Source organism: Silene latifolia, chromosome 6, assembly GCF_048544455.1.
Source record: "Silene latifolia isolate original U9 population chromosome 6, ASM4854445v1, whole genome shotgun sequence".
NCBI lineage: Eukaryota > Viridiplantae > Streptophyta > Magnoliopsida > Caryophyllales > Caryophyllaceae > Silene > Silene latifolia.
Window position 1 is genome coordinate 18,115,617 of NC_133531.1, and position 27,709 is coordinate 18,143,325.

General features: G+C 38.3%; 4 protein-coding genes across 4 annotated transcripts; 3 read left to right on the top strand and 1 right to left on the bottom strand.

Annotated features, from left to right (window-relative positions):
* The first annotated feature begins 3,849 nt into the window (after positions 1-3,849).
* Positions 3,850-5,073, top strand: LOC141587682 (putative F-box/LRR-repeat/kelch-repeat protein At1g11620). Its single transcript, XM_074409156.1, has one exon. It carries the CDS (start codon positions 3,850-3,852, stop codon positions 5,071-5,073), a length of 1,224 nt encoding a protein of 407 aa, XP_074265257.1.
* Positions 5,074-7,215: 2,142 nt separating this feature from the next.
* Positions 7,216-8,379, top strand: LOC141587683 (F-box/kelch-repeat protein At3g06240-like). The gene has a single exon (XM_074409157.1). The coding sequence runs from the start codon at positions 7,216-7,218 to the stop codon at positions 8,377-8,379; it is 1,164 nt and encodes a 387-aa protein (XP_074265258.1).
* Positions 8,380-14,878: 6,499 nt separating this feature from the next.
* On the bottom strand, positions 14,879-15,931 carry LOC141587684 (putative F-box protein At5g47300). Its single transcript, XM_074409158.1, has one exon. It carries the CDS (start codon positions 15,929-15,931, stop codon positions 14,879-14,881), a length of 1,053 nt encoding a protein of 350 aa, XP_074265259.1.
* Positions 15,932-25,665: 9,734 nt separating this feature from the next.
* On the top strand, positions 25,666-26,931 carry LOC141587686 (F-box/kelch-repeat protein At3g06240-like). Its single transcript, XM_074409159.1, has one exon. The coding sequence runs from the start codon at positions 25,666-25,668 to the stop codon at positions 26,929-26,931; it is 1,266 nt and encodes a 421-aa protein (XP_074265260.1).
* The last annotated feature ends 778 nt before the right edge of the window (positions 26,932-27,709 follow it).

Genomic DNA, 27,709 nt, shown 5'->3' on the forward strand with positions numbered 1-27,709 from the left:
TCAGTATTAGTCACATGATGTGTTGGTTGTGCTTTGTGATTGTTGAATATTATCATACGAGTATTATGACGGTTGTTGGTTTTGATTGCTGATAGTAGTTGTGGTTGATTATATCTGTCTGTGTTCTTTGGGGTGCGTCCCTGGCTGAGTGGAGTCACTTGCGGGAGTGGCTTCACGCCCATAATTCGCCTTCTGTGAACCCTCCATAGAAGGGATGTGCACATTAATGAATTTGGGTTTATCACTCGACGGAGATGAGCGGGGCTTAGGTGGGAACGGCTACGGTCCCCCACTGGCGGCGAGGAGTAACCTGTTGTGATGGGTACTCTGGCAGGGTTACACACTTTAGTGTGTATTCAGTATTGTGGAGTTGATGATGGAGTTCGGAGTATATCTGTGACTATTGAGCTGTGTTGTTTGTTTGTTGTTGAGATTATATAAATTGTGTGATTAGTACTGACCCCGTTTATTGTTTTAAAAACTGTGGTGATCAATTCGGGGATGGTGAGCAGTTGTTGTGCAGGTATGAGTCGAGATACATGGGATAGCTGGGATGTGTCACCTTCAGATGATAGAGTCTTCCGTTGTAGCTTGAGTAGTTTATCAGACATTTCATTTAGTTGTTTAGACAGTTGTTTTGGGAGCTTGTAACCCGTATTTTGGGTATTTGGTTTGGATTGTATTTTATTTACTAAACTTATACTATTTAAATATTGTTTCGTTATTGTCTTATGATTATCATTGCCTCGGGAAACCGAGATGGTGACATCTTTATACCTGAGTGGTCCTGGTAAGGCACTTGGAGTATGGGGGTGTCACAAAAACCCACGACTAAAGACGACACAGTGGACCGGTCCCAATGTACTGGAGGTTTGCCACCGACTCTCGAGATCAGAACAGATACCCGATTCAACGATTGTGATACAACCCGCAAACCCAAGACCCGATGCCTGGCACCTAACCGTACCGGGGTCGAGTAACCTCGTACCCAATACCCAGCACATAACCCTACCAAGGTCCGAATAAGAGACGATCGTGATAAGGCCCGATACCTGGGACCTAACCGTACCAGGGTCGAGTATCCTTGTAACCGGCACTCAGCACATAACCGTACCGAGATCCGAATACGAGATCAAAACAAATGGGTTGATTAGCACTAGAACGACACACAAAGACCCAATTTACTTCCATAACAAACATGGATTAATCATACAATCCAAGGGTAGAAACATGTACATAATACAGGAATGAGAACAACAAGCATAAATATAAAAATATCTCCCTGTATTGGCCGGACAATCCATTTTGCATTCCGTACCTGTTCCAAGATAATTAAAGTACATATACAACCTATAATGCTTACCGTCTCACCTGCAACAAAATACAAATATAGCAAGGCAAGTCCACACAACAATTTATCACTCCCGTTTACCAAATTAAAATTGACAAGTAAATGCATCCAAAACTATCTCTACGTTTGAGTATACACTGTCTTAAATATACAACTCACTAACTAGCATCCCAAATGATCTCTACGTGTTAGTATATACCGTCTTAAATATACAACTCATTAATTAGAATCTTAAATGATCCCTACAGGTTTGTATACGCCGTCTCAATCATCTCCCCATATCAGTATACACAGTCTTAAATATACAACTCACTAACTAGCATCCCAAATGATCCCTAAGGGTCAGTATATACCAACTGTCTCAATCTTCTCCTCATATCAATATACACCGTCTTAAATATACAACTCACTTAAATATACAAATCACTAACTAGCATCCCCAAATGATCCATATGGGTCAGTATACACCGTCTCAATCATCTCCCCATATAAGTATACACCGTCTTAAATATACAAGGGGCTAAATAGCATCCAAAAAGGTCCTTATATATCATTATATACTATCACAACTATAAAACAAACTAACCAGCATTCAAAATAAACATATTTTACAAGTAATATCGAGTAACTCGTTATCGTTACCTTTTTCCAAGCGAACTACTCCTCTATACTGTAAAAATCTTCTACCAGACCGTTTATCTCAGCACAACGGATTGACAGTAATGATGAGAGGAGTACTATGGAACAAAAATCGTTGAAAAAGGATGAAAAACGAACTGACATATCCATTTTTTGGGATAAAGATTGAAACAGAGAACAAAAGAAGGAAAATGAACGAAGAAGAAAAGAGACGAGGGAGATGTGATATTTTTGAGGGAGCAGCTTGCTAGCTAGCTATTTATTTTTTCTTTGATGACGAGGGGTTGAATCCCCCCGGGCCCATGCATTCCCGCACCACCACATGGACCATGTAAGCCACCTCCTTTGGGGGCTGCAGTGGCCAAGTGATCATCGCCCCAGCTGGTAGTGGAACCCGGGACCTCTCAACTCCTGCACTTCTGCAAGCTTCAAGGTTTAACCCGGCTACCACTGGACTAACACCACGTGGTTCTAGCTATTTATTATACGTACGTTTCTTCATCGTTGAGAAATCTAGCTAGTTTTTAAAATCGTCTCGAGTTAAATTAAACCGATTTTAGCCAAAGTTTCAGAAATGAATTGAAATACAAATTAATAAATTTAATGAGTGAATAAAAATAAGATCGGCTAGTTAACAAAAATAATACGAAATCGGCTCGAATGAGAATTATTAGCGATTTTAATTAAATTAGAGGATTTTAACGAAATTTGCTAATTTAGCGAAATAAACTCAAAATGACTAACAGGATGACTTTTTCCCAAATCCATCTTGATGAGTCCACTAAGAACTGGCTTTCATAAAGGACTCATAAAAGAAAAGGAAACCGTTATATGACGTAATTAAATCCAAAATAACCATTAAAAGAATTTTTTACAAGTTAATAATATACGGGGTGTTACGTAAAGGATAGGTATAATCGAAAAATAATCTAATGAAAATCAAAGAAAAATAACTTTCTTATAAACTAGAGATCTCAAAACATGATGATCTTACAATTCGGTTCATCCTATTATCGCTATCGTCATGTAGCTTTTGAGGGGATCATTCGTTATTATAAGATAAAATTTACCTCTGACTGGTTCCAAAAAGCATTGACAAATCACTTTTACCCTTCGAGAGAACACGCTACGAACCATCAACGAACTACACTTGACTATATTACTGATGAGACTAAACCCAGGAATTAATGGAAAATTCCCGAAATAAGGGACGGAAAAACGATTCTCACCAAAAGAGAGATTTTTATTGAATAGAAGATAAATACATAATACTATTGATTGAAATTTGAAACAAATTTGGGGATTACCATCGATCGATTGATGATCGATGGGAACCCCACATATAATTGATGGAGGCTAGCGTTTTTGACAATCGCCATTTGTTGTTTAAGGTCCTGTTAACTCAAAACAATTATTACACTTACACTCCATTATAAAAAAAAAAAAAAAAAGAGTTTTTCTAAAATGTGCTCAATAGGTACATGTTAAGATGCTAAAAAATGAATGATTTATATAAATAATTCTCAAAGTAGGGTAATAATGAATTTGTATTTCAATTTCTCATAATAAATTGATGTAAATCTTTTATTTTTTAGCATCTTAACATGTGCCTATTTGGCACATTTTAGAAAAACGCTGAAAAAAAAAGGCGAAAATAAAATAAGGTTATAAGAGATTTTAAATTAAGACGGTTTTTTAACTCTTATGGTAAAATCAATTGACAATCACCATCTTAAATCTGAAGACACAACAAGTGAATTGCCGCAAACCCTTCATCCTTGATGCTGTCCCTCTAATCGCCCATCCGCCCCATCATCAACTTCTTGCAGTTCAATTCAAAACTTAGAGCTGTGGAAACGATGAAGAACAGGAAGCAGCCGAAAACTTCATCAAATTTGCAGCAGAAATCATCAGATATTCACCAACATATACCTGAATCCAAATACTTACCACCCGAACTTTGTACTCAAATTTTCGTAAATTTGCCTGCCAAAAGCCTATTAAGATTCAGGTGCCTTTGCAAATCTTGGTGCTCTATTATCGATAATCCCGATTTTGTGAACATACACTTTCAACTTTCCCAATTCAATTCTCGGAATAATAATAAGTTATTGGTAGCTTTCGAGGGTTTGGAACGAAATACAGCGTATATGTTGACAGTTTGCGAGGCTGAAACTCTTCGAAAAACCGATCTTATTTTTAGCAAATCTACCTCTTATACGTACCAAATTATAGGTAGCTGCAATGGGTTGTTTTTAGTGGAACGATTTTGTCCTCCTTATTACCGTAAAGAATTAAGATTGTGGAACCCTTGTATCCGCAAATCATTGCCTCTTCCGGTGAGCCCATTTGGCAGCTTAGTCGGTACTAAGTATTTGTTTGGTTTCGCCTCTCATAGTCAGGATTATAAAGTGATTGCCATGACATTTGACGATATTGAGGCTGGACTGACTGGAAAGACGTATGTTGCAGTTTATACACTCAGTGATCAAAAATGGACTGTCAGAAATGATCAATTCGATATCACTTTTCCTAACAATATCTCTATTAATAAGCCATTTGACTCGTTATCCACTGCTGTTTTCTGTCGAGGCTCAGCGTACTGGCTTGGTTATTTTGATGAACCAAGAAATACATTAACTCATCTTGGTTCCTTTGACTTTAATAAGGAAAAAACAACCTTTTTGGAACTACCATTTACTTGGGACGAAAAGGGTTCTTTGAGGTTTCTATTTCTTCTTGGGGGGTCACTAGCGGTTTTTAGTATTTCTAAGGTAACTTCCAGAATATGGGTGCTAGAACAGGACAACGAAAAGGAGCCATGGACTCTATGTTTTTTGGGGAATTCAAGTGGGGATGGCTATCAAGTATTCAACTCATGTGTTTCGTCTCATCAAAAGGTTATCTATTGTGAAAGTGATGGTGGCTATTTTATATGCGGGAATAAGGTTTATAATATAGCTAGTTGCCAAGTGCGGGACTTGAATAGATCTATGAGCTCCATCTTAAGACTGGACATGTATTCGGAGAGCTTGGTGTTATCCAAAGGCTACGGAACCCAGGATTTGAGATCGTTCCCATGAATTAGATAATACTCCGTACGACTTTGTTTGTTTTACAAATGGTTTTCGGAAGAACCTCTAGCTCTTAGTCTCTTAGTCAACCAACTTTGAGTATGTTCATTGCTCCTCATTATTCCTCTTGATGTTTGAGAAGCAATAATTCTTTTTATTCAGAGCATATTGTTATAGCTTCTTTTTCCTTGGAATTCGCTTGGCTTTGTATGCCTTGAATTTTGGTATGTGTAGTTACTTTAATCTTGCTTCTCATCTCCATGCCTGTTATTTTTTGGATTTTTCACCATTGTTGAAACCATTATTGATTGAGCGAGAGTTTAAAAGAGTTTGGACACTGCGGTGTTGTCGTCTTAGATTCTCCTCATTGACAGTTTGAAACATTTTTGTTTCATTTTATTTTATTTGTACGATCTTACTCGATTTAATAACATTCTCTTCTCACCTGAGCCTTGAAGAGTTGAAGGTTATCATTTTCAAATAGACTCTTTGCTGGTTCTTGCCGTTTGATGCCGCAGAAAGTGGGTAACAGGAAGAAGGCGAAACCATCACCAAACAGAAACTAACATTTGTTCCGTATTTCTGAGTTCAAGTACTTACCACCCAAAGTTTGGATTTGGATTCTGATGCTTCTGTAATCTTGGTACTCCATTATCCACGATGGTTTAAATTTATTCAAGTCGTACTCAAATGGTTTTTAAATTTATTTTATCCTGGCCTCTACTCGACCATAGGCACGAGTATTTAAGACACTCCGTCAGTGCAATTTAGTACATCACTCGTTTAGTATTAATCATTGTTAGTCCTTGCTAGGAAATCATGTTTTAATTGTGCTGACCTGATCTATTTTGCATATCAATTGTTACAACCTTCTTGTTGTTTGACTTTGATGTTTTTGTTTGATTGTTGTTGGTCATAAGCTATTCCACTTGAACTTTAACACCGCTGCATTCCTTACTTTTCGATGTGAGGTGTGGTTTACCCAGATGAACCCCCACCATTTGGTTTTTATGTTTGTTGACTATATATATTTCAATTAGTCTTGCTGAAGACGGGTCGGAGCAAGTGACGGATAATGTCACTCACAAAACGGATAGGGAGGACAAGGTGGGGGCACCCCCATGTGCTTCCCTCTCTCCTTTATTTGGGTCATTTGTGAGGGAAAATGGTATCCGTCACTCCAAAGTGACGGATACGTGCCGTTACAAATAAGATTTTGTGTATATATTTATTGCTTAATTTTCAATTTTTCAGAAAGGGGAAATATTAGCAATAAGCAAGAGTAATGGCATGTTTACGACTATTCAAACGCGTAATCTGTTTTTTAGTACTTTGTATTCCGTAGTACGGGGTATTTTATTACAGTATGTCTTGCTGAGTTGTTAAGTTGAGAAATTTGAATAGTCTATGCACAGTATTCCCTCCTATTCTAAATAACTCTCCCTATTTCTTTTTTCGTCTATTCACAATACTCTTCTTATTTCCTTATTTGACAAAATTTTATACTTATTTTAATCACTTCACCCCACAACAATACCCCACAATACTCAACCTTTATCTTATTTTAATCATCTTACCCCCACAACAATACTTATTTTAATCACTTTACTCCACAACAATACCTTCCCTTTCTCCAATCTCCTACCCCACTACAATATTTTACCATATAATACTACTCTCCCTTAATTCATGTGCCCTCCATGAAAAGGGAAGGTTATTAAGAATAGGAGGGAGTATTTGTTACTTACATACTCCCTCCATGCCGATCAATAGTTATCTATTTTTATTTTTGGGTGTTTAAATGAATAGTTATCTATTTCCATTCTTGTTAACCTTTTGTGGATCATTTCTTATGTGTCCAAATTCACCCATATTTATTTTTTTAATCTTTGTGCAAAAAACAATAGATAATTATTGATCGAGACGGAGGGAGTATATTTTTAGCTATTTTAGTTGAGTTCTTAAAAAATAGTTGTGGTTTTCAAACACCCAGACGGCCAAATACAGGGAATCCAATTTGTAGATTAATATTTTGAGACCGGGTCTCAGCGAAACCAGCTTAAATAAATAGCACTAAGCCTTGAAAATGAAGAAGGGAAACAAACACAAGTTCACAAAACGCAAAGTCAGCAACCTGAATCAAAGTCTGTAATGGCAACAGAGAGCGAGAAGAAGAAAACTCCAATCCAAAACAGCGACATATATTTTCCACAGGAGCTGTGGGCTGAGTATATTCTCCCAAGACTGCCCGTCAAAACTCTGCTGAGGTTCAGGTGCGTTTGTAAATACTGGTGCTCTTTAATTGATGACCCTGATTTCATTTATATTCATTTGAAACAATACAAGAAGAACTGCGAGAAGAGTCGAGTTCTCCTTATGGAATGCTTGGGGTATATTAATTACAAAGGACGTAGGTTTACAGTTGGTGAAACTCTGACATTAAAGCAAACTACTTATGTTTTCAAAACTTCAGCATTATACACATTGATAGGGAGTTGTAATGGATTGGTTTTACTGGGATTGAATCACCAGTTGAAACTTTGGAACCCCTCTGTTAGAAAATGTGTTTATCTTCCCATCCCTCATCCTTTCCGCAACACTAAACTAATTCTAGGGTATGCGCCTCGCAGTGATGATTATAAGGTGGTTAGTCTTAAAATTTCTTGTTCAAGTACCAGGGAGTTGTCACTCGGAATATATTCTCTCAATTGTGATTTGTGGAGGACCAAAATCTGTAAAGGAAAGGGGTTCCAAAAAAATGATTTCACTGAGCGAATATGTTCTATATACTTTGAAGGGGCTGCATATTGGTGTGATCATGATCCATATTGGTCTGTAGCAACTCACCTTGTTTGCTTTGACTTTGACACCGAGGAGCTGATCTATATTGCTTTACCTGATGTGCATACTTTGACTCGGTGTCTTTTTCTTCTTGGCGAGTCTTTAGCGGTTTTTAGTGTTTCATCTGTAAGTCGTAGTGTGTGGGTCATGGAAAAGGAAGGTGAAATGCGATCATGGAGTTTATGGTTTTCAGGGGACTCTAGCACAGAGTATAATCGTTCTTTCGAAGACCAAGGTAAATCCGTGTACTTTTTACCGTCAAGAATTTTCTTTGTGGAGAATAGTGGCACATCGTTTCTTTATGGGAAGAATTCTTGTAAGATTACCAGTCAGCGTTTCCAGCCTTTGGGAAAAGCTGTGAGTCGCTTGATAGCTTTGGAACCTTATATAGAAAGCTTGGTGTTGAGCAGAGGATATGCTGGCCGGACTATGGCGCTCTCTCCTGGTGATACTACTCTTGTTTGTCTTAATTGATTTTGGAACCTCTGGCTGTATACGAGTTTCAGTTATGGTATACAGTATATAGTAAACTTTTTCTATAGATTCTATGTATTTATTGATTATTGATTGCTAGTTTATGATGAAGCATACATATGCTGCGGCTTTGCAATAAATCGGAAACTCATTGTCATTCACCAAGTCGAGAAAAATTGCTCTACATCATCTTGTATGAGTGATTCATCTGTTTAAGTTGGTGGTTTGTCGTTTTAATATTAAGGGGTCGCCCCATTGACAGATTGGTGTGCTCGTTATTTTAGGTAAGCATATAAACTGATCAAGGTTGTTTAGGGTCATACCCATGTCTAGAGTCGGAAACAGGTGCATCAAACTCGTCATACGTGGTGTCACGGTCCGCTACTTTTGCCGGACCGTGGCGCGCACCCTTGCCCGTCTCAAGGCAAGATGCAAGCGACAAGGATCTTCGTACTAGTGAGGGATCGCCCACTAGCACGATACTCGGGTCTCGGGTCGGTGTGTGTCGGGAATCCTAGTCACGATTATCAAGTCCGGCACACGAAAACAATAAAAGTAAGCAATACGATTATTGAAAGCAAGCAACAAGCAACAACAAGCTTTTGGATGAGAAGCGGTTTTTCATTAACTAGCACCTCTCATAGAGGCAAATTTGATAGTTTGGTCCTGGTAGCAGGAAACATTGAATTTACAAGTTTAGTTCAGAATAGCGATATACCTATTTATGGAAACCTATTCTAAAACTACTAAGAAAATACTTACTACAAATGTACAAGAAAAATGAAATTACATAAGTATAAATAAATCTAAGGGTTCAAGTGTGCGGATCGTCACACTCTCCCCCACCTAATCTGTTGCCGCCCTCGGCAACACAGAAATCTCGAACGGCGCTTCAGTGAGACATCCTCGGTGAGCTGTGGCCGTCCATGCTGCATTGTGGTTTGGCTTTCTCTTGAGTCCGGCTTGTAGATACTTCTCGGTCCACACCATGATCGGATTCATCGTCCCTTCAAGAATAGAGTGCATTTCCTTGACGGCGAGACTCCCGAACATCATGTCCTCCAAGTTTATCACTCGCCTCTGATCATTCTGGAAAGTCCAAGTCCTCGTTGCTCGAGCGAAAATTTTACGAGATCGTTCAAGGTGCTTGCTCCATCGCACCTTCACCTTGTCCATCACCACTTCGCACTGCATTCAAGGGTAAGTTAGTTCTCCCGGGACGCCGAATCAGCATTTCGGCGCGGCCCCCTGATGGTACGAGGCCTTCTCTCTTGGGTCGACCGACCCGCAAACCAGGACGTCGATTCAGCACATCGACGCGGCCCCTTGATGGTACGAGGCCTTCTCTCTTGGGTCAACTGACCCGCAAACCAGGACGTCGATTCAGCACATCGACGCGGCCCCCTGATGGTACGAGGCCTATTTCTTTGGGCATCTCGGCCCTCATTGTCTACTCCTCGGTGAGGGGGTAGACTCTTCTTTCGTCCCCGGACCACTTAGCATCGTAGTTAGTCCGGGTCTTGTTCGCCTCGGCTCCACCGAACCTTTAGGCATTCTCCAAGGTCGCACCCCTTGTTTCGGCGTCGGTATCACCCTCATAGCCGAAATTCGATCTGCCCTCTTGTCTTCGTCGCTGTCTCACCGTCTTCACTACGATAGACCCCATTAGCAAAGCATCGATCCGTCACTCGGTTTTCAATACCACCAATGCTTTATGAAAGAAGCGCATCCCGAGTACTAACTTGAAGTCATCCAAATGAACGGTGGTGAAGTCGAGCTCCCCGCCCACTCACCCACTTGGACCGCGACCTTCTTAGCCACTCCTTGGACGCGTCTCATTTTCCCATTGACCGGCTTCAGGCAGCTGTTAGCATCCCGCAGAACTAGCCCCAACCGATCCGCTTCCTCTTTCGTAACAAAGTTATGGGAGGCGCCCGAGTCGATCAAGGCTCTTGCTTGCTTCCCATTCACCATCAAGTCCACGTACATGAGCCCGTTGGATTTCTTGGCGGAGGAATCTTCGTATTTCTCCATCGCGCTGATCCTTTGAAGTGAGCCCATCCGTGGTTGGTCTTCACCATCACTCGAGTCTTCGTTACACTCTTGGTGATAGTCGGCCAACGCCCCATCAAGACGTTCTTGAGCCCCTTTCGGCATCTGCTTGAACATGGCATTGAACTCCGCTTTGTTCGGACAATCGGTCATCTTGTGAGGACCCTTGCACACAAAACACGCGAACGGTCTCTTCGTTGTGGAAGTAGTAGAGTTTCTCGCCTTAGAAGACGAGCTTGAGGGCGAGTTTGTAGTGCTCGCCGATTGGGCTTGACTTCCTTGTGAGCGGAACCGACAGTTCCCAACTGAAATGGCGCTGTTTTGTGGCCTTTGTCCATTGTACCCACTTTGTGATGCACCCATATTCCCCGTTGGTGCCACAACTCTTGGTGCCTCTCGCTCTCCGTGAAAGTCGAGTAGGCGCTCCGCAGCCGATATGGCCGAAGACAGAGTTTTGGGATTCTGCCTCATGACCTCTTGTTGTGCCCACCTCTTCAACTCGTCAATGAATTCGAATGTCCTATCCGTCTCGGACATTTCGGTAATCTCGAGCATGCACGCTGAGAATTCCCTCACATATTCTCGGATTGATTTGGTGTGCTTGATTTTCTTCAACTTCTTCCGAGCAACAAACTCCGTGTTCTCGGGGTAGAAGTGATCCTTCAAGATCTTCTTGAAGTCGGCCCACGATGTCACCGTAATCGTGCCCGCATCGATTTCCTTGTACCTAGCCCTCCACCACATCTTGGCATTGTCGACTAGATACATGCTTGCCGTGACAACTTCCGCGTCTTCGTCGAGCCCACTTACTCGGAAGTATTGCTCCATATCGAAAATAAAGTTATCGACCGCTTTCGAATCCCTCGCCCCATCGTAGGCACGAGGTGGAGGTGCCTTCACCTTATGGCCCCCCAAAGATTTCCCATCGTTGGCTACCGCTTTCAAGAGTGTAGCGCAAGTGTTCTCTAGCTCCTCGATTTTTCGATGGAGGTGAGCTATCTCTTCCGCCCGATCGTCGGGGATTGCATCACTGATCACTTGGATCCGGACACCCATCTCGGTCTTGGCCGACTCGTAGCCACTAACGGTCTTTTGCAACTCCTCGACGCTCTCCCCCATTCGCATCACGATTGTCTCAAATAGGGGGAGTTTCTTATCAAGCGCCTCCTCTAAGGCGTCCACTCGGTCCTCTATACTTTCGCCCATTTTCTCGATCACGATGAACAAATGCGGCTTACAGACGCCCGTCCGAAGACCGGGCTCGGATACCAAATGTCACGGTCCGCTACTTTTGCCGGACCGTGGCGCGCACCCTTGCCCGTCTCAAGGCAAGATGCAAGCGACAAGGATCTTCGTACTAGTGAGGGATCGCCCACTAGCACGATACTCGGGTCTCGGGTCGGTGTGTGTCGGGAATCCTAGTCACGATTATCAAGTCCGGCACACGAAAACAATAAAAGTAAGCAATACGATTATTGAAAGCAAGCAACAAGTAACAACAAGCTTTTGGATGAGAAGCGGTTTTTCATTGACTAGCACCTCTCATAGAGGCAAATTTGATAGTTTGGTCCTGGTAGCAGGAAACATTGAATTTACAAGTTTAGTTCAGAATAGCGATATATCTATTTATGGAAACCTATTCTAAAACTACTAAGAAAATACTTACTACAAATGTACAAGAAAAATGAAATTACATAAGTATAAATAAATCTAAGGGTTCAAGTGTGCGGATCGTCACACTGAAGCATACATATGCTGCGGCTTTGCAATAAACCTGAAACTCATTGTCATTCACCAAGTCGAGAAAAATTGCTGTACATCATCTTGTATGAGTGATTCATCTGTTTAAGTTGGTGGTTTGTCGTCTTAATATTAAGGGGTCGCCCCATTGACAGATTGGTGTGCTCGTTATTTTAGGTAAGCATATAAACTGATCAAGGTTGTTTAGGGTCATACCCATGTCTAGAGTCGAAAACAGGTGCATCAAACTCGTCATACGTGGCTACTGAGTACTGAACCAAAAAATCACATTTTTGCGCAGGACTGTTTGTAGCTTATGATTCAGTTCAAGCCTGCTGTGAATTTTCAGAACCAGTCTTGTGCCTCACTGACTGAAACACAATCAAGTTTTCGATGCATATAATACGGATATGGATTGAACTATCCATTATTGCAAATCAGATTCCTTCTATATTGTTCTTCGCTATAATGAGGAACCGATTATATTGATGGTCCTCGATACTATCGATGAATATGTCCACGGCCCGTGTTATTCCTAGTGTGACGATACGCACACTTCGAACCCTTAGATTTATTCATGCTTATGTAATTTCATTTCCCTTGTATATTTTTAGTAAATACTTTCCTAGTTTAGCATAGTTAGCATACCTTTCCTTTCCATAAATAGGTATATCGCTATTCTAGACTTTCAATGTTTCCTACTACCAGGATGTAACTATCAAATTTCCCTCTTTAGGGAGTACTAGTGAATGAAAATCTGCTTCCTACCTTGTGCCTTCGTGTTGCTTGTTGTTGCTTTGGTGTGAATGACAAGGCCTTCACTTTTCTAACAAGCCGTGTTTGTGGGATCGACACTAGGATCCCGACTCACACACCCGAGACCGATTACGAATGCCTAGTGCTTGACAAGCACTAGTGCTTGACGCTCTCGTTGGAATCCTGTCGAGTGTTGCCGAGGCCCGAGTATCGTGCTAGTGAGCGATCCTTCACTAGTACGAAGATCCTTGTCGCTTGCATCTTGCCTTGAGTCGGGCAAGGGTGCGCGCCACGATCCGGCAAAAGTACCGGACCGTGACATTTAGTATCAGTGCCCAGTCTTCGGACGAGTTTCTGCACGCTGCATCTGTTTATCGAGATCGAGAAGATGGGCGAGACAATCGAGGACCGAGTAGATGCCTTAGAGGAATCAATCGACGTCAAGCTTCCCAAACTCGAGGGCGTCGTTATACGGATGGCCGTGAGCCTCGAGGAGTTGCTTAAGACTGTTTGTGAACTCGAGACGAAGGTGGACGGGATGAACACCCGCATCCAAGCGATCAGTGAGGCGATCCCCGATGATCGGGAGGAGGAGATCAATCATCTCCACCGAAAGGTCGAGATGTTAGAGAACACTTGCGCCACGCTCGTGAAAGCGGTGGCCAATGACAGGAAATCTGTGAGGGGCCATAAGGTGAAGGCACTTCTACCTCGCACCTACGATGGGGCGAGGGATTCGAAAGTGGTCGATAACTTTATCTTCGATATGGAGCAATACTTCCGAGTAAGTGGGCTCGACGAAGACGCGGAAGTTGTCACGGCAAGCATGTATCTAGTCGACGATGCCAAAATGTGGTGGAGGGCTAGGTACAAGGAAATCGATGCGGGCACGATTACGGTGACATCGTGGGCCGACTTCAAGAGGATCTTGAAGGATCACTTCTACCACGAGAACACGGAGTTTGTTGTTCGGAAGAAGTTGAAGGAAATCAAGCACACCAAATCAATCCGAGAATATGTGAGGGAATTCTCAGCGTGCATGCTCGAGATTACCGAAATGTCCGAGACGGACAGGACATTCGAATTCATTGACGGGTTGAAGAGGTGGGCACAACAGGAGGTCATGAGGCAGAATCCCAAAACTCTGTCTTCGGCCATATCGACCGCGGAGCGCCTGCTCGACTTTCACGAGGAGCGAGAGGCACCAAGAGTTGTGGCACCAACGGGGAATACTGGTGCGTCACAGAGTGGGTAAAATGGACAAAGGCCACAAAATAGCGCTATTTCAGTTGGGAACAGTCAGTTTAGTATTAATTATTGTTAGTCCTTGCTAGGAAATCATGTTTTAATTGTGCTGACCTGATCTATTTTTGCATATCAATTGTTACAACCTTCTTGTTGTTTGACTTTGATGTTTTTGTTTGATTGTTGTTGATCATAACCTATCCCACTTGAATTTTAACACCGCTGCATTCCTTACTTTTCGACTCTGAGATGTGATTTACCTAGATGAACCCCCACCATTTGGTTTTTATATATGTTGACTATATTTATTGCTTAATTTTTATTTTTTCAGAAAGGGGGAATATTAGCAATAAGCAAGAGTAATGGATGGCATGTTTACTACTATTCAAACGCGTAATCGATGCCGAGAGGAACGAGCAGTAACCGACACATTTACTGTTTTATACGAGCTCTTCAGTTGTTCAGTGTCCTAAATTTCTAGTTAGTAAAGAGAAATCTGATACTGATCGACAACAATGACCTACTCGGAAAAACACATACGAAAATTTGTAGCGCCAACCTTAAACAGCAGGGGCAGCTCTTTTATCCACGATGAAAATTGAATCCAGAATATTTTACTTCTTATGTTTCCGAGCCATTATTATCAACAACAATAAATTCAAAGACATTAAAGCAAAACGACATCAAATCATATGTGATAGTGCTCTCAAATTCCAGGAAAAGGCGGTATGTCTTCGGCTCCATCTCCATTGTACAACACCAAACTCTCGGAATAGTTATACAATCCTACCTCACGATTTATAGATTTTCGCACTCGGCAATTATTAAGATTATACGACTTGTTCCCACACCGAAGATGGCTACTACCGTCAACACTCTCATAGTAGAATACCACTGAATTCGTGTGTGAGTACGACCAGAATAATATAAAACCAGCGTAGCTTGAACGTCCTGAAAACCACAAAGTCCACACCTGCTTTCCGTTGTCCTGTTCCAGCACCCAAATGCTAGAACTTACGCGAGAAATACAGAAAATAGCTAGCGATTCCCGAAGAGAAAACATAAACCAGCAGAAAGTTTCTTGTTCACCCGAACGATGTGGAAGTTCCAGAAAGATAAATTTCTCCAAATTAAAGTCGAAGGAAACAAGATGCGTAGGGTTTTTCCTTAGATTACCATCCCCATATGGATCATTACCAAACCAGTGCGCTTCCCCTTGAAAGTAATAACCTAATTTCCGGATATAATCAAACATACGTTTAAAGTAGATGCGGCTGATACCGAGGCCATTAATTCTGACATTCCATTGGTGATCACCGAGTGTATAAACTGCAACATTCATCATCTCTGAAGCCTTTACATCCACATTGTCTTCGATCGTGAACAAAACTACTTTATAATTCTTACTTTCAGAAGCAAAACCAAATATATATATAAAGTCATCAAGATAATAACAACCATTACGCAGAGGAAAAGGGCAAGGGGGAAGTAGCAATGATTTTCTACAACTAAGGTTCCATATTGTCATTTCTCTTGCATGAAAATTGTGGTAGTTGTCGCGGCACATTAATAGCAACCCGTCACAATTCCCACGAAGAAAGTAGGATTCCAGGGTACTGAAATTGTCAGTAATATTTTCAAGTGTGTCAGCTCGACGAACTGACACCATGAATCCTGGATTTCCACGGCGTCTAGACGTCTCGAAGCTTACCAATAATTTATTCTTGTCAACATTAATCGCACAAAGTTTGAGATGCATGTTAACGAAACCAGGGTCCTCGATGATAGAGCACAAATATTTACAAACACACCTGACTCGTAGTAGGGTTTTCCCCGGCAATGTTGCCAAAATTTGATTCCAAACTTCGGGTGGTAAGTACTTGTATTCTGATATGTAGGATAAATGTTGGCAACAACTTGATGATGATGATGATGATGATTTTACCTTCTTCATTCTCTTCAATTTCTTGGAATCAAACGGCAAGATAATGATTTGGTGGCATAGATGGAATTTGAGGGTTTTGGAAATTGACACTATTCTTTTTGTATAACAATAGAGTTTGAGTTTCCAAAAAACACTAAAATCCACAATCTTTTAATTAGACATGGATATCCATATAATATTACCGGACTCCGAACTTTTGGTAATTTGAGAATAATCTCACTTTTAAAAATCCCCTTATACTAAAAGAATAAGAAATCTCCAAATTTTTCCGCCTAAATGAACTTGGCTATAATTGGGCTTTTTTTATATTATATCTATAATTGGGCTTTTATTATATCATCTTTCTAATTGGCCTTTCATTATATAATTATATTTACAACTGGATTATACTGAAATTTTCCTTTTACACCGACTAATACAAAACATTAATAATAATAAATTTACAATTAAATATCAAATTGAGTTAAAATATCAGGTTTTATAATTGTTGATTCGTATTTTCTTTAATATTCCTATCTAAAAAACCGCGCATTTGCGTGAGATCTATACTAGTAAGTTATTAACTTTGATCTCAATGTTGTAAAGGTGAGATTATTTACGTCGTAGGGTGAATAATTTTGAGAAGATTAAGTTTAGTTTTTTTTGGTATAAAACCAAAAATATCGAGTTACGGTACAAAGTTATTGAGTTTAACAAAATAATTATTAAGCTCAATAACTTTGTAAAATAACTCAAGAACTTGTAAAATAGCTCAACAACTTTGTGCAAGAGCTCAACAATACAATTCTATTATACAACTAGTTGTAGGATAGTATTTGTGAAATATTTCAAGCATTTTCCTCAAGCCACATCATCACATACATATTTTTATTTTTATTTTTTTGTAAGTAAATGTGTGGCCCAAAGAAAAAAAATCTGGAATTAATTGCTGAAAAACCTCTATGTTTAAGTTTTAAACTTAAATGTTTACCTTTATGTTTTCTACACATAATTATTAGTGAATAATAACGAATAATGAATAATTTAAAATGTAAATAATTTAGACCAAAATTTTACTAATAAATTACACCACCTATTAAAAATTCAGTCCAAATTTTTATTACAATAATAAATTATAATAACAATTAAAATAAAGTACGAAAAAATACATCAACCGATAATAATCAATATTGTTACAAAAATACTAAATATTAAATTCAAGTATAAATTAACCATAAATGGAGTAATAAATTAAAGAACAACATACTGCAATTTCCTTTTTTAAAAAAAAAAAATAAGCTATTTTCTCATAAATATATTCAGCCAGATATAATATTTTAATTTTTCTATTTGACATGCATATTGTTTTGTATACATTGCATTTAATGTACTCTATACCTATACCATGTTTTAACACTGAATTTTTGCATTGTTTTAACCTATATATTATCATTATAAAATAAATAGAATATAAAATATTCATGTATTTTGCTTAATATTTTTTAAATGTTAATTATTTACGACAATGTTTTTAAAAATATACTCATATAATTTTGCACGCGTTAAAAACTAGTCAAATGTCTAAATATCTAATCGTATAATATTACTTTCCTAAATCCTACTTATTCTTAAAATATTACATCTTCAATAACTTATCTAGAAAAAATAAAAATAATTTATACTATCTTTCCCACAAATACACGATTTAATTAGTATTCGGGAGCCCAAGAGGTTAGCTTTTCCAAACCGTCCTTTCAGTTTTTGCCCTTTTAATGCTCAAGAACATGAAGCGGAAGGAAATGGCGAAATCATCATCAAGCAATAAAAAGCATATAACCCCTATATCCGAATTCAAGTACATACCACCCGAAGTTTGGTATCGCATTCTCGCAAATTTTCCGGCCAAAACCCTGCTAACATTCAGGTGCGTTTGTAAATCTTGGTGCTCGATAATTGATCACCCTGATTTCATTTCTATGCATCTTAAGCTTCATAAACATAATCCCGACAATCATTATTTATTATTAGCCCTCGAGGGTTTAGGACGTGGTGGATGTTTGTTGACAGTTCGTAAAGCCGACACCCTTCGAAAAACCACTCAAATTTTTAAGAAAACTGATTTATACCGGTACGTTCTTAAAAGGAGTTGTAATGGGCTGCTTTTAGTGCAACAATGTGGCGCTCCTTATTTCTTACAAGATTTGAGACTATGAAACCCTTGTATTCGGAAATCATTGCTAATTCCAAAGTGCCCGCTTCCCTCGTCCTTTCTTGAGGTTGTTAATTATGTTTTCGGATTCTCCCCACTTTGTAAGGATTATAAAGTCGTTGCAATCGCATTTGATGGAGAAAAATTTAGTACGAAGCCTGCAAATATGTTTGTTGCAGTTTATACACTCAGTGATCAACAATGGACTGTCAAAAACAACGGCCTGAATATCGACAGTTCAGGCTTTAAGCGTATGGTTCATGACTCAGAAGCGTATAACAAACACGAGTATACATTTCCGTCAATGGCTGTATTCTTCCAAGGGGCAGCATACTGGGTAGGGTATGATCCATCCCAGGATATTATCCCCGGGAAGCGACCTACTCTTCTCGTTTCCTTCGACTTTGATTCCGAAATATTCACGTATTTGGAACTGCCAAATATTGTGGAAGAGAGATTTTTTTCGAGGTTTGTGTTTCTTCTTAGGGATTCTCTAGCGATTTTCGGTATTTCATACTATAGTTCTAGCATATGGGTGCTTGAAAAGGAGCATGTACCAAGAGTTTTTCGGGAAAGTCGAGTTTGGATGACTATCCTGTTTTCAGCTACTGCAAGGCCGCAAAGGCGAAGATATTCTACTGCGAGAGTGATGGTGGCAGTTTTATTTGTGGGAGGACTTACTATAATCTCGCGTCTAGCGAGATTAAGAAGCTCGGAAAATCTATGACCAAAGATCTATCTTTCGAAGCTTATCGGGAGAGCTTGGTGTTGTCCAAAGGGTATGGTGTTGGAAGTTTTGCTTCAAAAGAAGCTCTATTTATCCCACATTGGTAGAATAAGTTGAAGTATTATAGTTTATAAGTGATCACTTGTGTTTCACTACTAAATGTGGCAGTAAAGATGCTCTTTTTGGATCACTTATTCTCTATACTCTTTTGCGCAATTTCCGAGACTGAATGCTCAGTCTTCTATTATTGATTTCGTATTTTACTATACTAATTGTGTGGTCTTCTAAAGATGATTAAGGTTTTTCCAACACTGATTTTTTAGTCTTCTAAAAATCTATTTCCAAGGTGCTTTAATGGTGTTTCTGGATCCTTCTTATGTACCTATAAATACTGCCTATTTTGCCATTTCAAAACACACAATAACATCCATTCTCTCTTATATTCTCTCTAAATATTTTATGATATTTTAAGCTGATATTTGGCAACGTTCTGCAAGTAGTCCTCATTCTGAGTCTTTGTCGTACACAGACTCGGATGTCGTGTAACCCTGGGGGTTGGTTGCCAAGAGGCCGTGTGTATCGAGCGGGGCAAATTCAACTTTAGGGCAGTGATGCTCATCACGCCACGACATAATCTCTCCTATATTCCGTGAGATTTACTATTCTTTATTTTCATACTAGTCATATCGCCTACAGTCTAAAGTTGAATTTATAAATTTTCTTCCTCGTTAAATTTTTTATTTAAGACAATATGACTATGTATGTGTCTTCTCACTCGTCACCAAAAGTCAATTTATTATACAATCTCTTATTACGGTGTTTTTTTGTTTTTTTGTTTTTATACGTATCAAGTATTACTTATTAAAGTATATAATAGGGCTTTTGTTTGATGTGTAAACATTCTGTGTTTCATGCTATATACATGTTGGATCATGAAGTATGTGATGTGACATTGGTAAATGCGTATGAACATGAGAATTGTCAGTTTTTCCAACTTGACAACAAACTTTCATTGTGTTTCTAATGACTAAATTAATGATATCATTATCAACGTCTCATACATATATTAATCATTTTGGGATACAAGTTTCATGTAAGACTACTACTGTATGATTAATATGGATATGCAAAATCAGAGTAATATTACTTATAAATTCAATTTATTTCACGTGCTAATATGCCGATCTTATATGATGGTTTTATTTTAAAATGAGATTTGTTTGTAATATGGCACGCCCGTTGTGCCAGGAGACTTGAGTTAATATTGTTATGTCATTTTTAGTGACAGATGTGTTTAATTTGATGACTGATGATATTAGTAAACAATATTTATTTGGTAGTTTATTAAACAGTTTATAACAATAATTATTCGAGGGGTTGTGTTTTTAACGTTATGTGAAAGGGAGTTAGAACAATTTTTTTTTTTTTTTTGTTTTGTGTGGTGATTCCCTAATATTATTTTGACACATATTATTGTAAAGTATATTGCAAGTTGCATAATATGGAGTACTAATATCATAACATGATTATTTGTTACTTGGTCGTGCTCTGTTTTTTTTACACTGGTTAAAAAAAAAAAAAAAAAAAAAAAGTTGTCCATATGCTTCATGTTATCTCAATTTTGTTTAACAAGTAATGGTTGGTGTGTATAACACTTGTTATCGTTTGTTGAGATGAAGTATGAAAGAGTGACATATTATTTGATCCAGAGGAAGTTTTATTGATGTAATTTCCAAGCTTAGTCGTGAATCGGGTGCATAAGGTACGCCTTTGAAGTGATCATTATTAGTGAGGAATGTTTATCGTAAGCGAAGTTATTTTCAAAAGTGTTTTCAAACTTTAAATAAAGTGAAATGAATTTGAGGAGAATGTTATATATGATGGACATTAAGTGAATTCTGAGATGATTGTATAATTGTATTAGTAACCTTATCTTTATGGTAATTTTTTTTTTAGCAACACTTTTGGCTGATTAGTTGTGAGAAAAGTTTTGACGAGTAAAAATCGTTTGAAATCATGAAACATAAGAGATTTAGTTTCATATATTGTCTCTGATATGTGATCGTATAAGAAAGTCTCATAATTATTTGTTTGTTGATATTATGTTCGTGATCTTCTAGCTATGAGGATAGTGGGTGGATCATTTTGGCATAAAATGACAATGTTAAACATCAGATAATTTTAGAAGTGTTTTCATTATTTTATAATGTGAAAACATGTGGTGAGAGTAAAGCTAATATTTTATCTATTGTTTGAGTAAATGATGTAAAAGTTTGTTCATCCTCTCTAAGTTGTAAGTTGTGAAGAGTGCATCACTTATGTGACATACTTGGAAATATATTGAGCTTTCTAACGGAAAAACCTGATGTATGGTTTTGTGCAATACAAAATTGGATCTAAAATAACTTGTTAGGAATAGATGGTTATGACAATGAATTATTTGACATCCTCGTTTATGATGTTAATAACTTTCTATATGACAATATTGATCTTTGGTGACATGTTTCAGAAAGGATAATTTTTGTTCATCATCTTATGCCATCTTGAATGTTAACTTTGAAGCCTAAAATATTGACAATGGTGTCTGCTTAGTCAATGCTTTGAGTAAGTTGTGGTTTTTGGGGGCGTCTCGTGAAGGTATGATTACCCTTAACTTTGTCATCGTAAGTCAATTGAGTTTCAATGTCGGAAGTTGGTGATAATTGGAACACTAATATGAGCTATTTAAGACGTATACTTGAGTTTATACATGACAAAATGAAATTGGTGGAAAGGGATTGTTACATTCATATATATGATGTTTGTATGCGTTATAAGAGATATGATATAGCTTATATCGTTGTTATAGGTGATGGACACCATGGTTTTTTGTAAGCTAATCCATGAAAACAATTGTAACTTTGGGAATGAGCTTGCAATTTGATTGAACGTCGAATAATTATGATATTTATTTGACAAACGGTGTCTTTCATAATGCTATATCATGCAAGTTATAGATGCATAATTGGATTGTTGTATATGTAATGGAGTATGAATATATTGTGAAGAATTTGCAGGATAAAAAGCTGGATGGCTAAGTGGTTGTATTCCTTTATGGGAATATTTTTGACTCCATTAATTGTCATGCATCAAGCATCAAGTTTTTTGGCAAATTATCAAGAGTGATGGATAATCTGATTGGATAATGGGTTCACAAAGGTTGTGAATTGTAAGTGGATATTGAGATCCCTTACACAATAATGCGATATCATGATAGTACGTACGTAAATTTTGAAGAGGATATTGAGATCCTCCTACCAATGGCCATGGTAGAGTTGGTGTTGGTGGCACCACAAGGAATGGGTTTAAGGCCTACTGGGAGTGAATCGTGACGGGGCTCCCCCACTTGGGTTTACCAAGTTCAATGGGTCAAACGAAGTCACGAGGATCTCATGTTGTAATACTACTACCATTCCTATTTTAAAAGTGATGTAGTATTCTTTCTATATATTGTGCTATTTCTGTCATGTGAGGAAGGCTGAGCTAAGCTCTTAATAAGTCCATAGTCCTTTTTAAGGGTGGTTTGTGACAGTCAAACCTGATGGATTTACCTATGTGAATGTGGAGGAAATGCCCTACCCCCTATGAGGTTCTTAGGCCTTAGGACCTCTAGAGCGTTCACGAGATCCCAGGCATGTGAGGGGCATCTTTTATGACATTTCGCGAGGACGAACACAGATTCGAATGCGGGTTTGTGCGCAGTTATCCGTTACAAACCACCGTGGAGAGTCCAATGCCGAGAGCAACTCGATACGGGCCAGAAAGGGTAATTGTATGCACTTTGGGTGACAATTCAATTCCTCAGGAACATTGTCATCTTAAGACTTACGTTCCGTTGCCTTATATCAACTATTCCTTTTCTCTTCTTTTGAATCATGTGGGGGATTGTTGGAAGTTTTGCTTCAAAAGAAGCTCTATTTATCCCACATTGGTAGAATAAGTTGAAGTATTATAATTTATAAGTGATCACTTGTGTTTCACTACTAAATGTGGTAGTAAAGATGCTCTTTTTGGATCACTAATTCTCTATACTCTTTTGCGCAATTTCCGAGACTAAATGCTCAGTCTTCTATTATTGATTTCGTATTTTACTATACTAATTGTGTGGTCTTCTAAAGATGATTAAGGTTTTTCCAACACTGATTTTTTAGTCTTCTAAAAATCTATTTCCAAGGTGCTTTAATGGTGTTTCTGGATCCTTCTTATGTACCTATAAATACTGCCTATTTTGCCATTTCAAAACACACAACAACATCCATTCTCTCTTATATTCTCTCTAAATATTTTATGATATTTTAAGTTGATATTTGGCAACGTTCTGCAAGTAGTCCTCATTCTGAGTCTTTGTCGTACACCTTAGACTCGGACGTCGTGTAACCCTGGGGGTTGGTTGCCAAGAGGTCGTGTGTATCGAGCGGGGCAAATTCAACTTTAGGGCAGTGATGCTCATCACGCCACGACATAATCTCTCCTATAGTCCGTGAGATTTACTATTCTTTATTTTCATACTAGTCATACCGCCTACATATGGAGCCCAGGATTTGACGTTTTTCACATGAATAAGGAGATTACCATTCGGTATGTCTTACGCTTTACGTACAATCGATATGTTTACTGCTGCTCTTTACTCATATTTTTGCTTTAATGTTCTCCATTGACTGAACACTGTCAGTTAGCTACTTACCTAGTTTTCATTTACTATTGAATGATTCTTTATGGTCTTATGATTGAATGTTTTCATCTACGATGCGTCAATTTCGTAGGAGTACAGTGGGATCTTAGCTGCAATGCGTCAATTTCGTACGACCTGATGTTTCATTAGTTGTTTGGCTTACCCGCATAGGCCACATTGCTATCCACTTCCTGGATCACCATTTCTTAGGTCATTCGAGTAATCTGAGAATAGATGAAGAAGGTATATCAGGTGCTGGCGATTTGATAGAATACGAAGGCAAGACGAAGGGACATTGGGATAAGCACAACATCGTTTTAACTTGTGACAGTGTGTACCGTCTCTAAGGCTGTGTAAACGGGTTTTTTTGACCCATCACAACCTTGTGAGTTGATATTGTCTGTCACAAATGAGAATTTGTGTTTTCAGTGACCCTTTTTTTCAGATTTTCTTTTTCATTTAGACTAATTTGGTTCTGCCTTATTGGATTATTAAACCGTTTTGTAATATATTATCGTATATCGACCTCTCAGAAAGCTCTTCAAAAAGAATGCAAGGATACAACATCAAATATCTCAATTTGCAAGTGAATCATGTCTAGCAAGACCGCAAGAGTAGATTTTATTAAACAGATTTGTATACTTTGATTTTAAAAGGCAGTAGCAATTGTTATAGTTCCATACTACATTTTTTCATTGACACGTCACATAAATTTTTAATTATATACTCCCTCTGTCCCGATCATTTATTGTCTTTTTCCATATTTGGGTGTCTCAGTCAATTGTTGTCCTTTCTATTTAAAGAATGGACTTGATGAGCAATTTGATAATTCACATTCAATTTGGTCCACTTGTCATTTAGTAATTGGCCCCCTCCTTTTTCCTTGGTTTTTGTGCCAAAACCAAAGGACAACAATTGACCGGGACGGATGGAGTAACTTATTTCTCCTTAATGGTGAAAGGTTCATACTTTTTATATGGTCACCCTTTTTTCTCACCTTTTACTAACATGAAACCGGTTTCTTATTTTAGAAACTAGTTTCATATAAGAAACTCCGTATTTTGTAGTTCAATAGATAAGGAGCTCCTTATATGGTATGAAACTCATAATTTTCTTCATTGCTATTGCCCTAAGTGTATCGACATTGTTGTAATATCAAAAGTTTTTTACCCGAAACAATATTACTCGTATAAAACAGTGTCGTAAGTAAAATGAATCCATTGACAATAATAAGGAGCTCAAAGCAAATAGGTAACTGAAAATTAATTAAATACAGTTTTCTTTTTGTCTCAAAAGAATGCTTTACTATTAAAAAAAAAAAAATAGAGAAATGGGATTACTTGAAACTAAAAACCAAAAATAGATCCACATAAGATCGGTTTGTTAAGCAGCTAATTTGCTAAGCGGTATCCGTCAAAAGTCATCGACCTTGCTATAATACCCTTTCATTTTACTAATACTAGTTTTAAACTTGTGTGTAGAATTAAGCAAAGCAGTTGAATCATTTATATATACAATATAAAGTAAAAGTGGTACAATAGGTAATAAACAGGTACAAATCAAAGTTGAATATAAAATAGGTACAAATATTTTAACAATAGGTTTTAACGTTTAAGTTCCTTGAAAATCAACGGTTTAAAAAAAAAAAAAAAAAAAAAAAAAAAAAAAAAACGAGTAAAATAAGTCAAACTGGGTTAAAGAAAAATATAATAGTCCGGTTATGGGCTAGCCTCATGGCAATTGACCCGTTTATATGATTGGAACAAGTTCGAATTTGGGCCGGTAATAATGAATCGTTTAAAATTGAGACGGGAACGAATCCAAGTTCCGGATATATTTACTGCAACCCCTTCTTTCAATCCCAGTGATCGCATATCAACAAATTCCTGCCGTTGACTCCAAAACTAAGTGTTGTGGAAACGATGAAGAGAAGGAAGAAGCGCAAAACTTCAACAAATTTGCGGCCTATACCAAAAACATCGTCGGAGATTCACGAAAATATGGCTCATATACCCGAATCCAAGCACTTACCACCCGAAGTTTGGACTCAGATTTTGGCAAAGTTGCCTGCTAAAACTGTATTAAGATTCAGGTGCGTATGTAAATCTTGGTGCTCCATTATTGATAGCCCTAATTTCGTTAACATACATCTTCAACTTTGCGAAATTAATGTTAACAATAAATTATTGCTAGCCCTAGAGGGGTTGCGAGGCGTTAGAGATAATGGCTGCTTTGTGACAGTTCGTGAGGCTGAAACTCTCCGAATTACCGGTCGCATTTTTAGGAAATCTGATTTTTGCTCGTACCATATTATAGGCAGCTGTAATGGGTTGTTCCTCGTTAATCGAAAGGATGGTCCTCCTCTACACCAGGAAGAATTGAGATTGTGGAATCCTTGTATTTGGAAATCATTGATACTTCTCGCTTGTCCGCTATCTCCTTCCTTGCTCAAGGATTCTGTATATTTGTTTGGGTTCGACCTTGTTAGTAAGGATTATAAAGTGGTTGCCATTGCATTCAAAGACATTCCCTCTGAAAAGACTCCTGAAGAGACTACAAAGACGCACGTTGCTGTTTATACACTCAGTGATCAAAAGTGGACCGTCAGAAAAGATTGCCTCAATATTAGATATCCGTATAGAACGGGTAGGCTTGGGCCATTTTATTCAATATCAACTTCTGTTTTCTTTCGAGGGTCCGCATACTGGCTTGGACAAATTGATATACATCGGAATGATTTAACTCATCTCGGTTGCTTCGACTTTGATAGTGAAAAAATCACCTTCTTGAAACTGCCATTTACTCACAGTGGCTCATTGCGATTCCTGTTTCTTCTTGGGGGGTCACTAGCGGTTTTCAGTATTTCTTTGGTAACTTCGAGCATATGGGTGCTACAACAAGACAACCAAAAATTAGGGCCATGGACTTTGTGGTTTTCGGGGAAATCAAGTTGGAATGGTTATCACGAATTATTCAAGATCTACCATAAACGTTCAAAGAAAAAGGTGTTCTATTGTGAGAGTGATGGCGGCTATTTCGTTTGGGGGAAAAAGTCGTATAATATAGTTACTTGCAATGTGGGGGCGTTCAAAAGATCTTTGAGCCCCTATATAGAGCTGCAAAGGTATTCAGAGAACTTGGTGTTGTTAAAAGGATACGGAGCCCGTGATTTGAGGTATTTTCCATGACACAAAGCCCCTACTTTGTTTGTCTTACACTCTTACAAATGGTTTTGGGAAGAACCTCTGGCTATTATTCAAACTACCATAGTTATGTCAATTGCTACTCATTCCTGTTGTTGTTTGATCAGCAAGAATTCGCATAGCATCAAATCATTAATCTACTCGTAACTATTAGTTGAAAGAATAACCCCCTCTGTTTTGTTTTAATATTTGTTGGAACATAAAGCAATAAAAAATGGTAACGTAAATGGAGCGCTCTATAATGGGTGATGCGAGTACGGACACGACCCGAAAAGAGCTATTACACGGTCCTTTGCAAGGTGCTACACGGTCCATCATTACAAATATTTTTATCTTATTTACTTGCTAATAATATGTTTAATTTATTTACCTAAAATTTGGTTGTGTAGTCAATAAACTCATTAGTGTTAGACCTTTTATTTTTATTTGCTTTTATGGTTGTAATTAGTGAAGGATTGATGGCAACCCTTCACTAGACTAGGAGTTTCAGTTATGGCTGCCTATATAAGGCCATGAGTTTTCATAATAATGATAATCAACCAGAAATATATGAAAGATTAAGAAAAGAAAACACTTTTGTTTTTGTTATTTTTGAGTATGTAGTTTACATGCCAAAAATCGTTAGAGTTTGACGCGATCAAGCTTTAACCCGAGTAATATTCAATAGGTCTTGAGTATTCTCACCCATTACTCGTGTTATAGGTCTAGCACCGAGTAAATATCCCATTGACTTGAATTTTACCCATGAATTCAAGGCAAATAT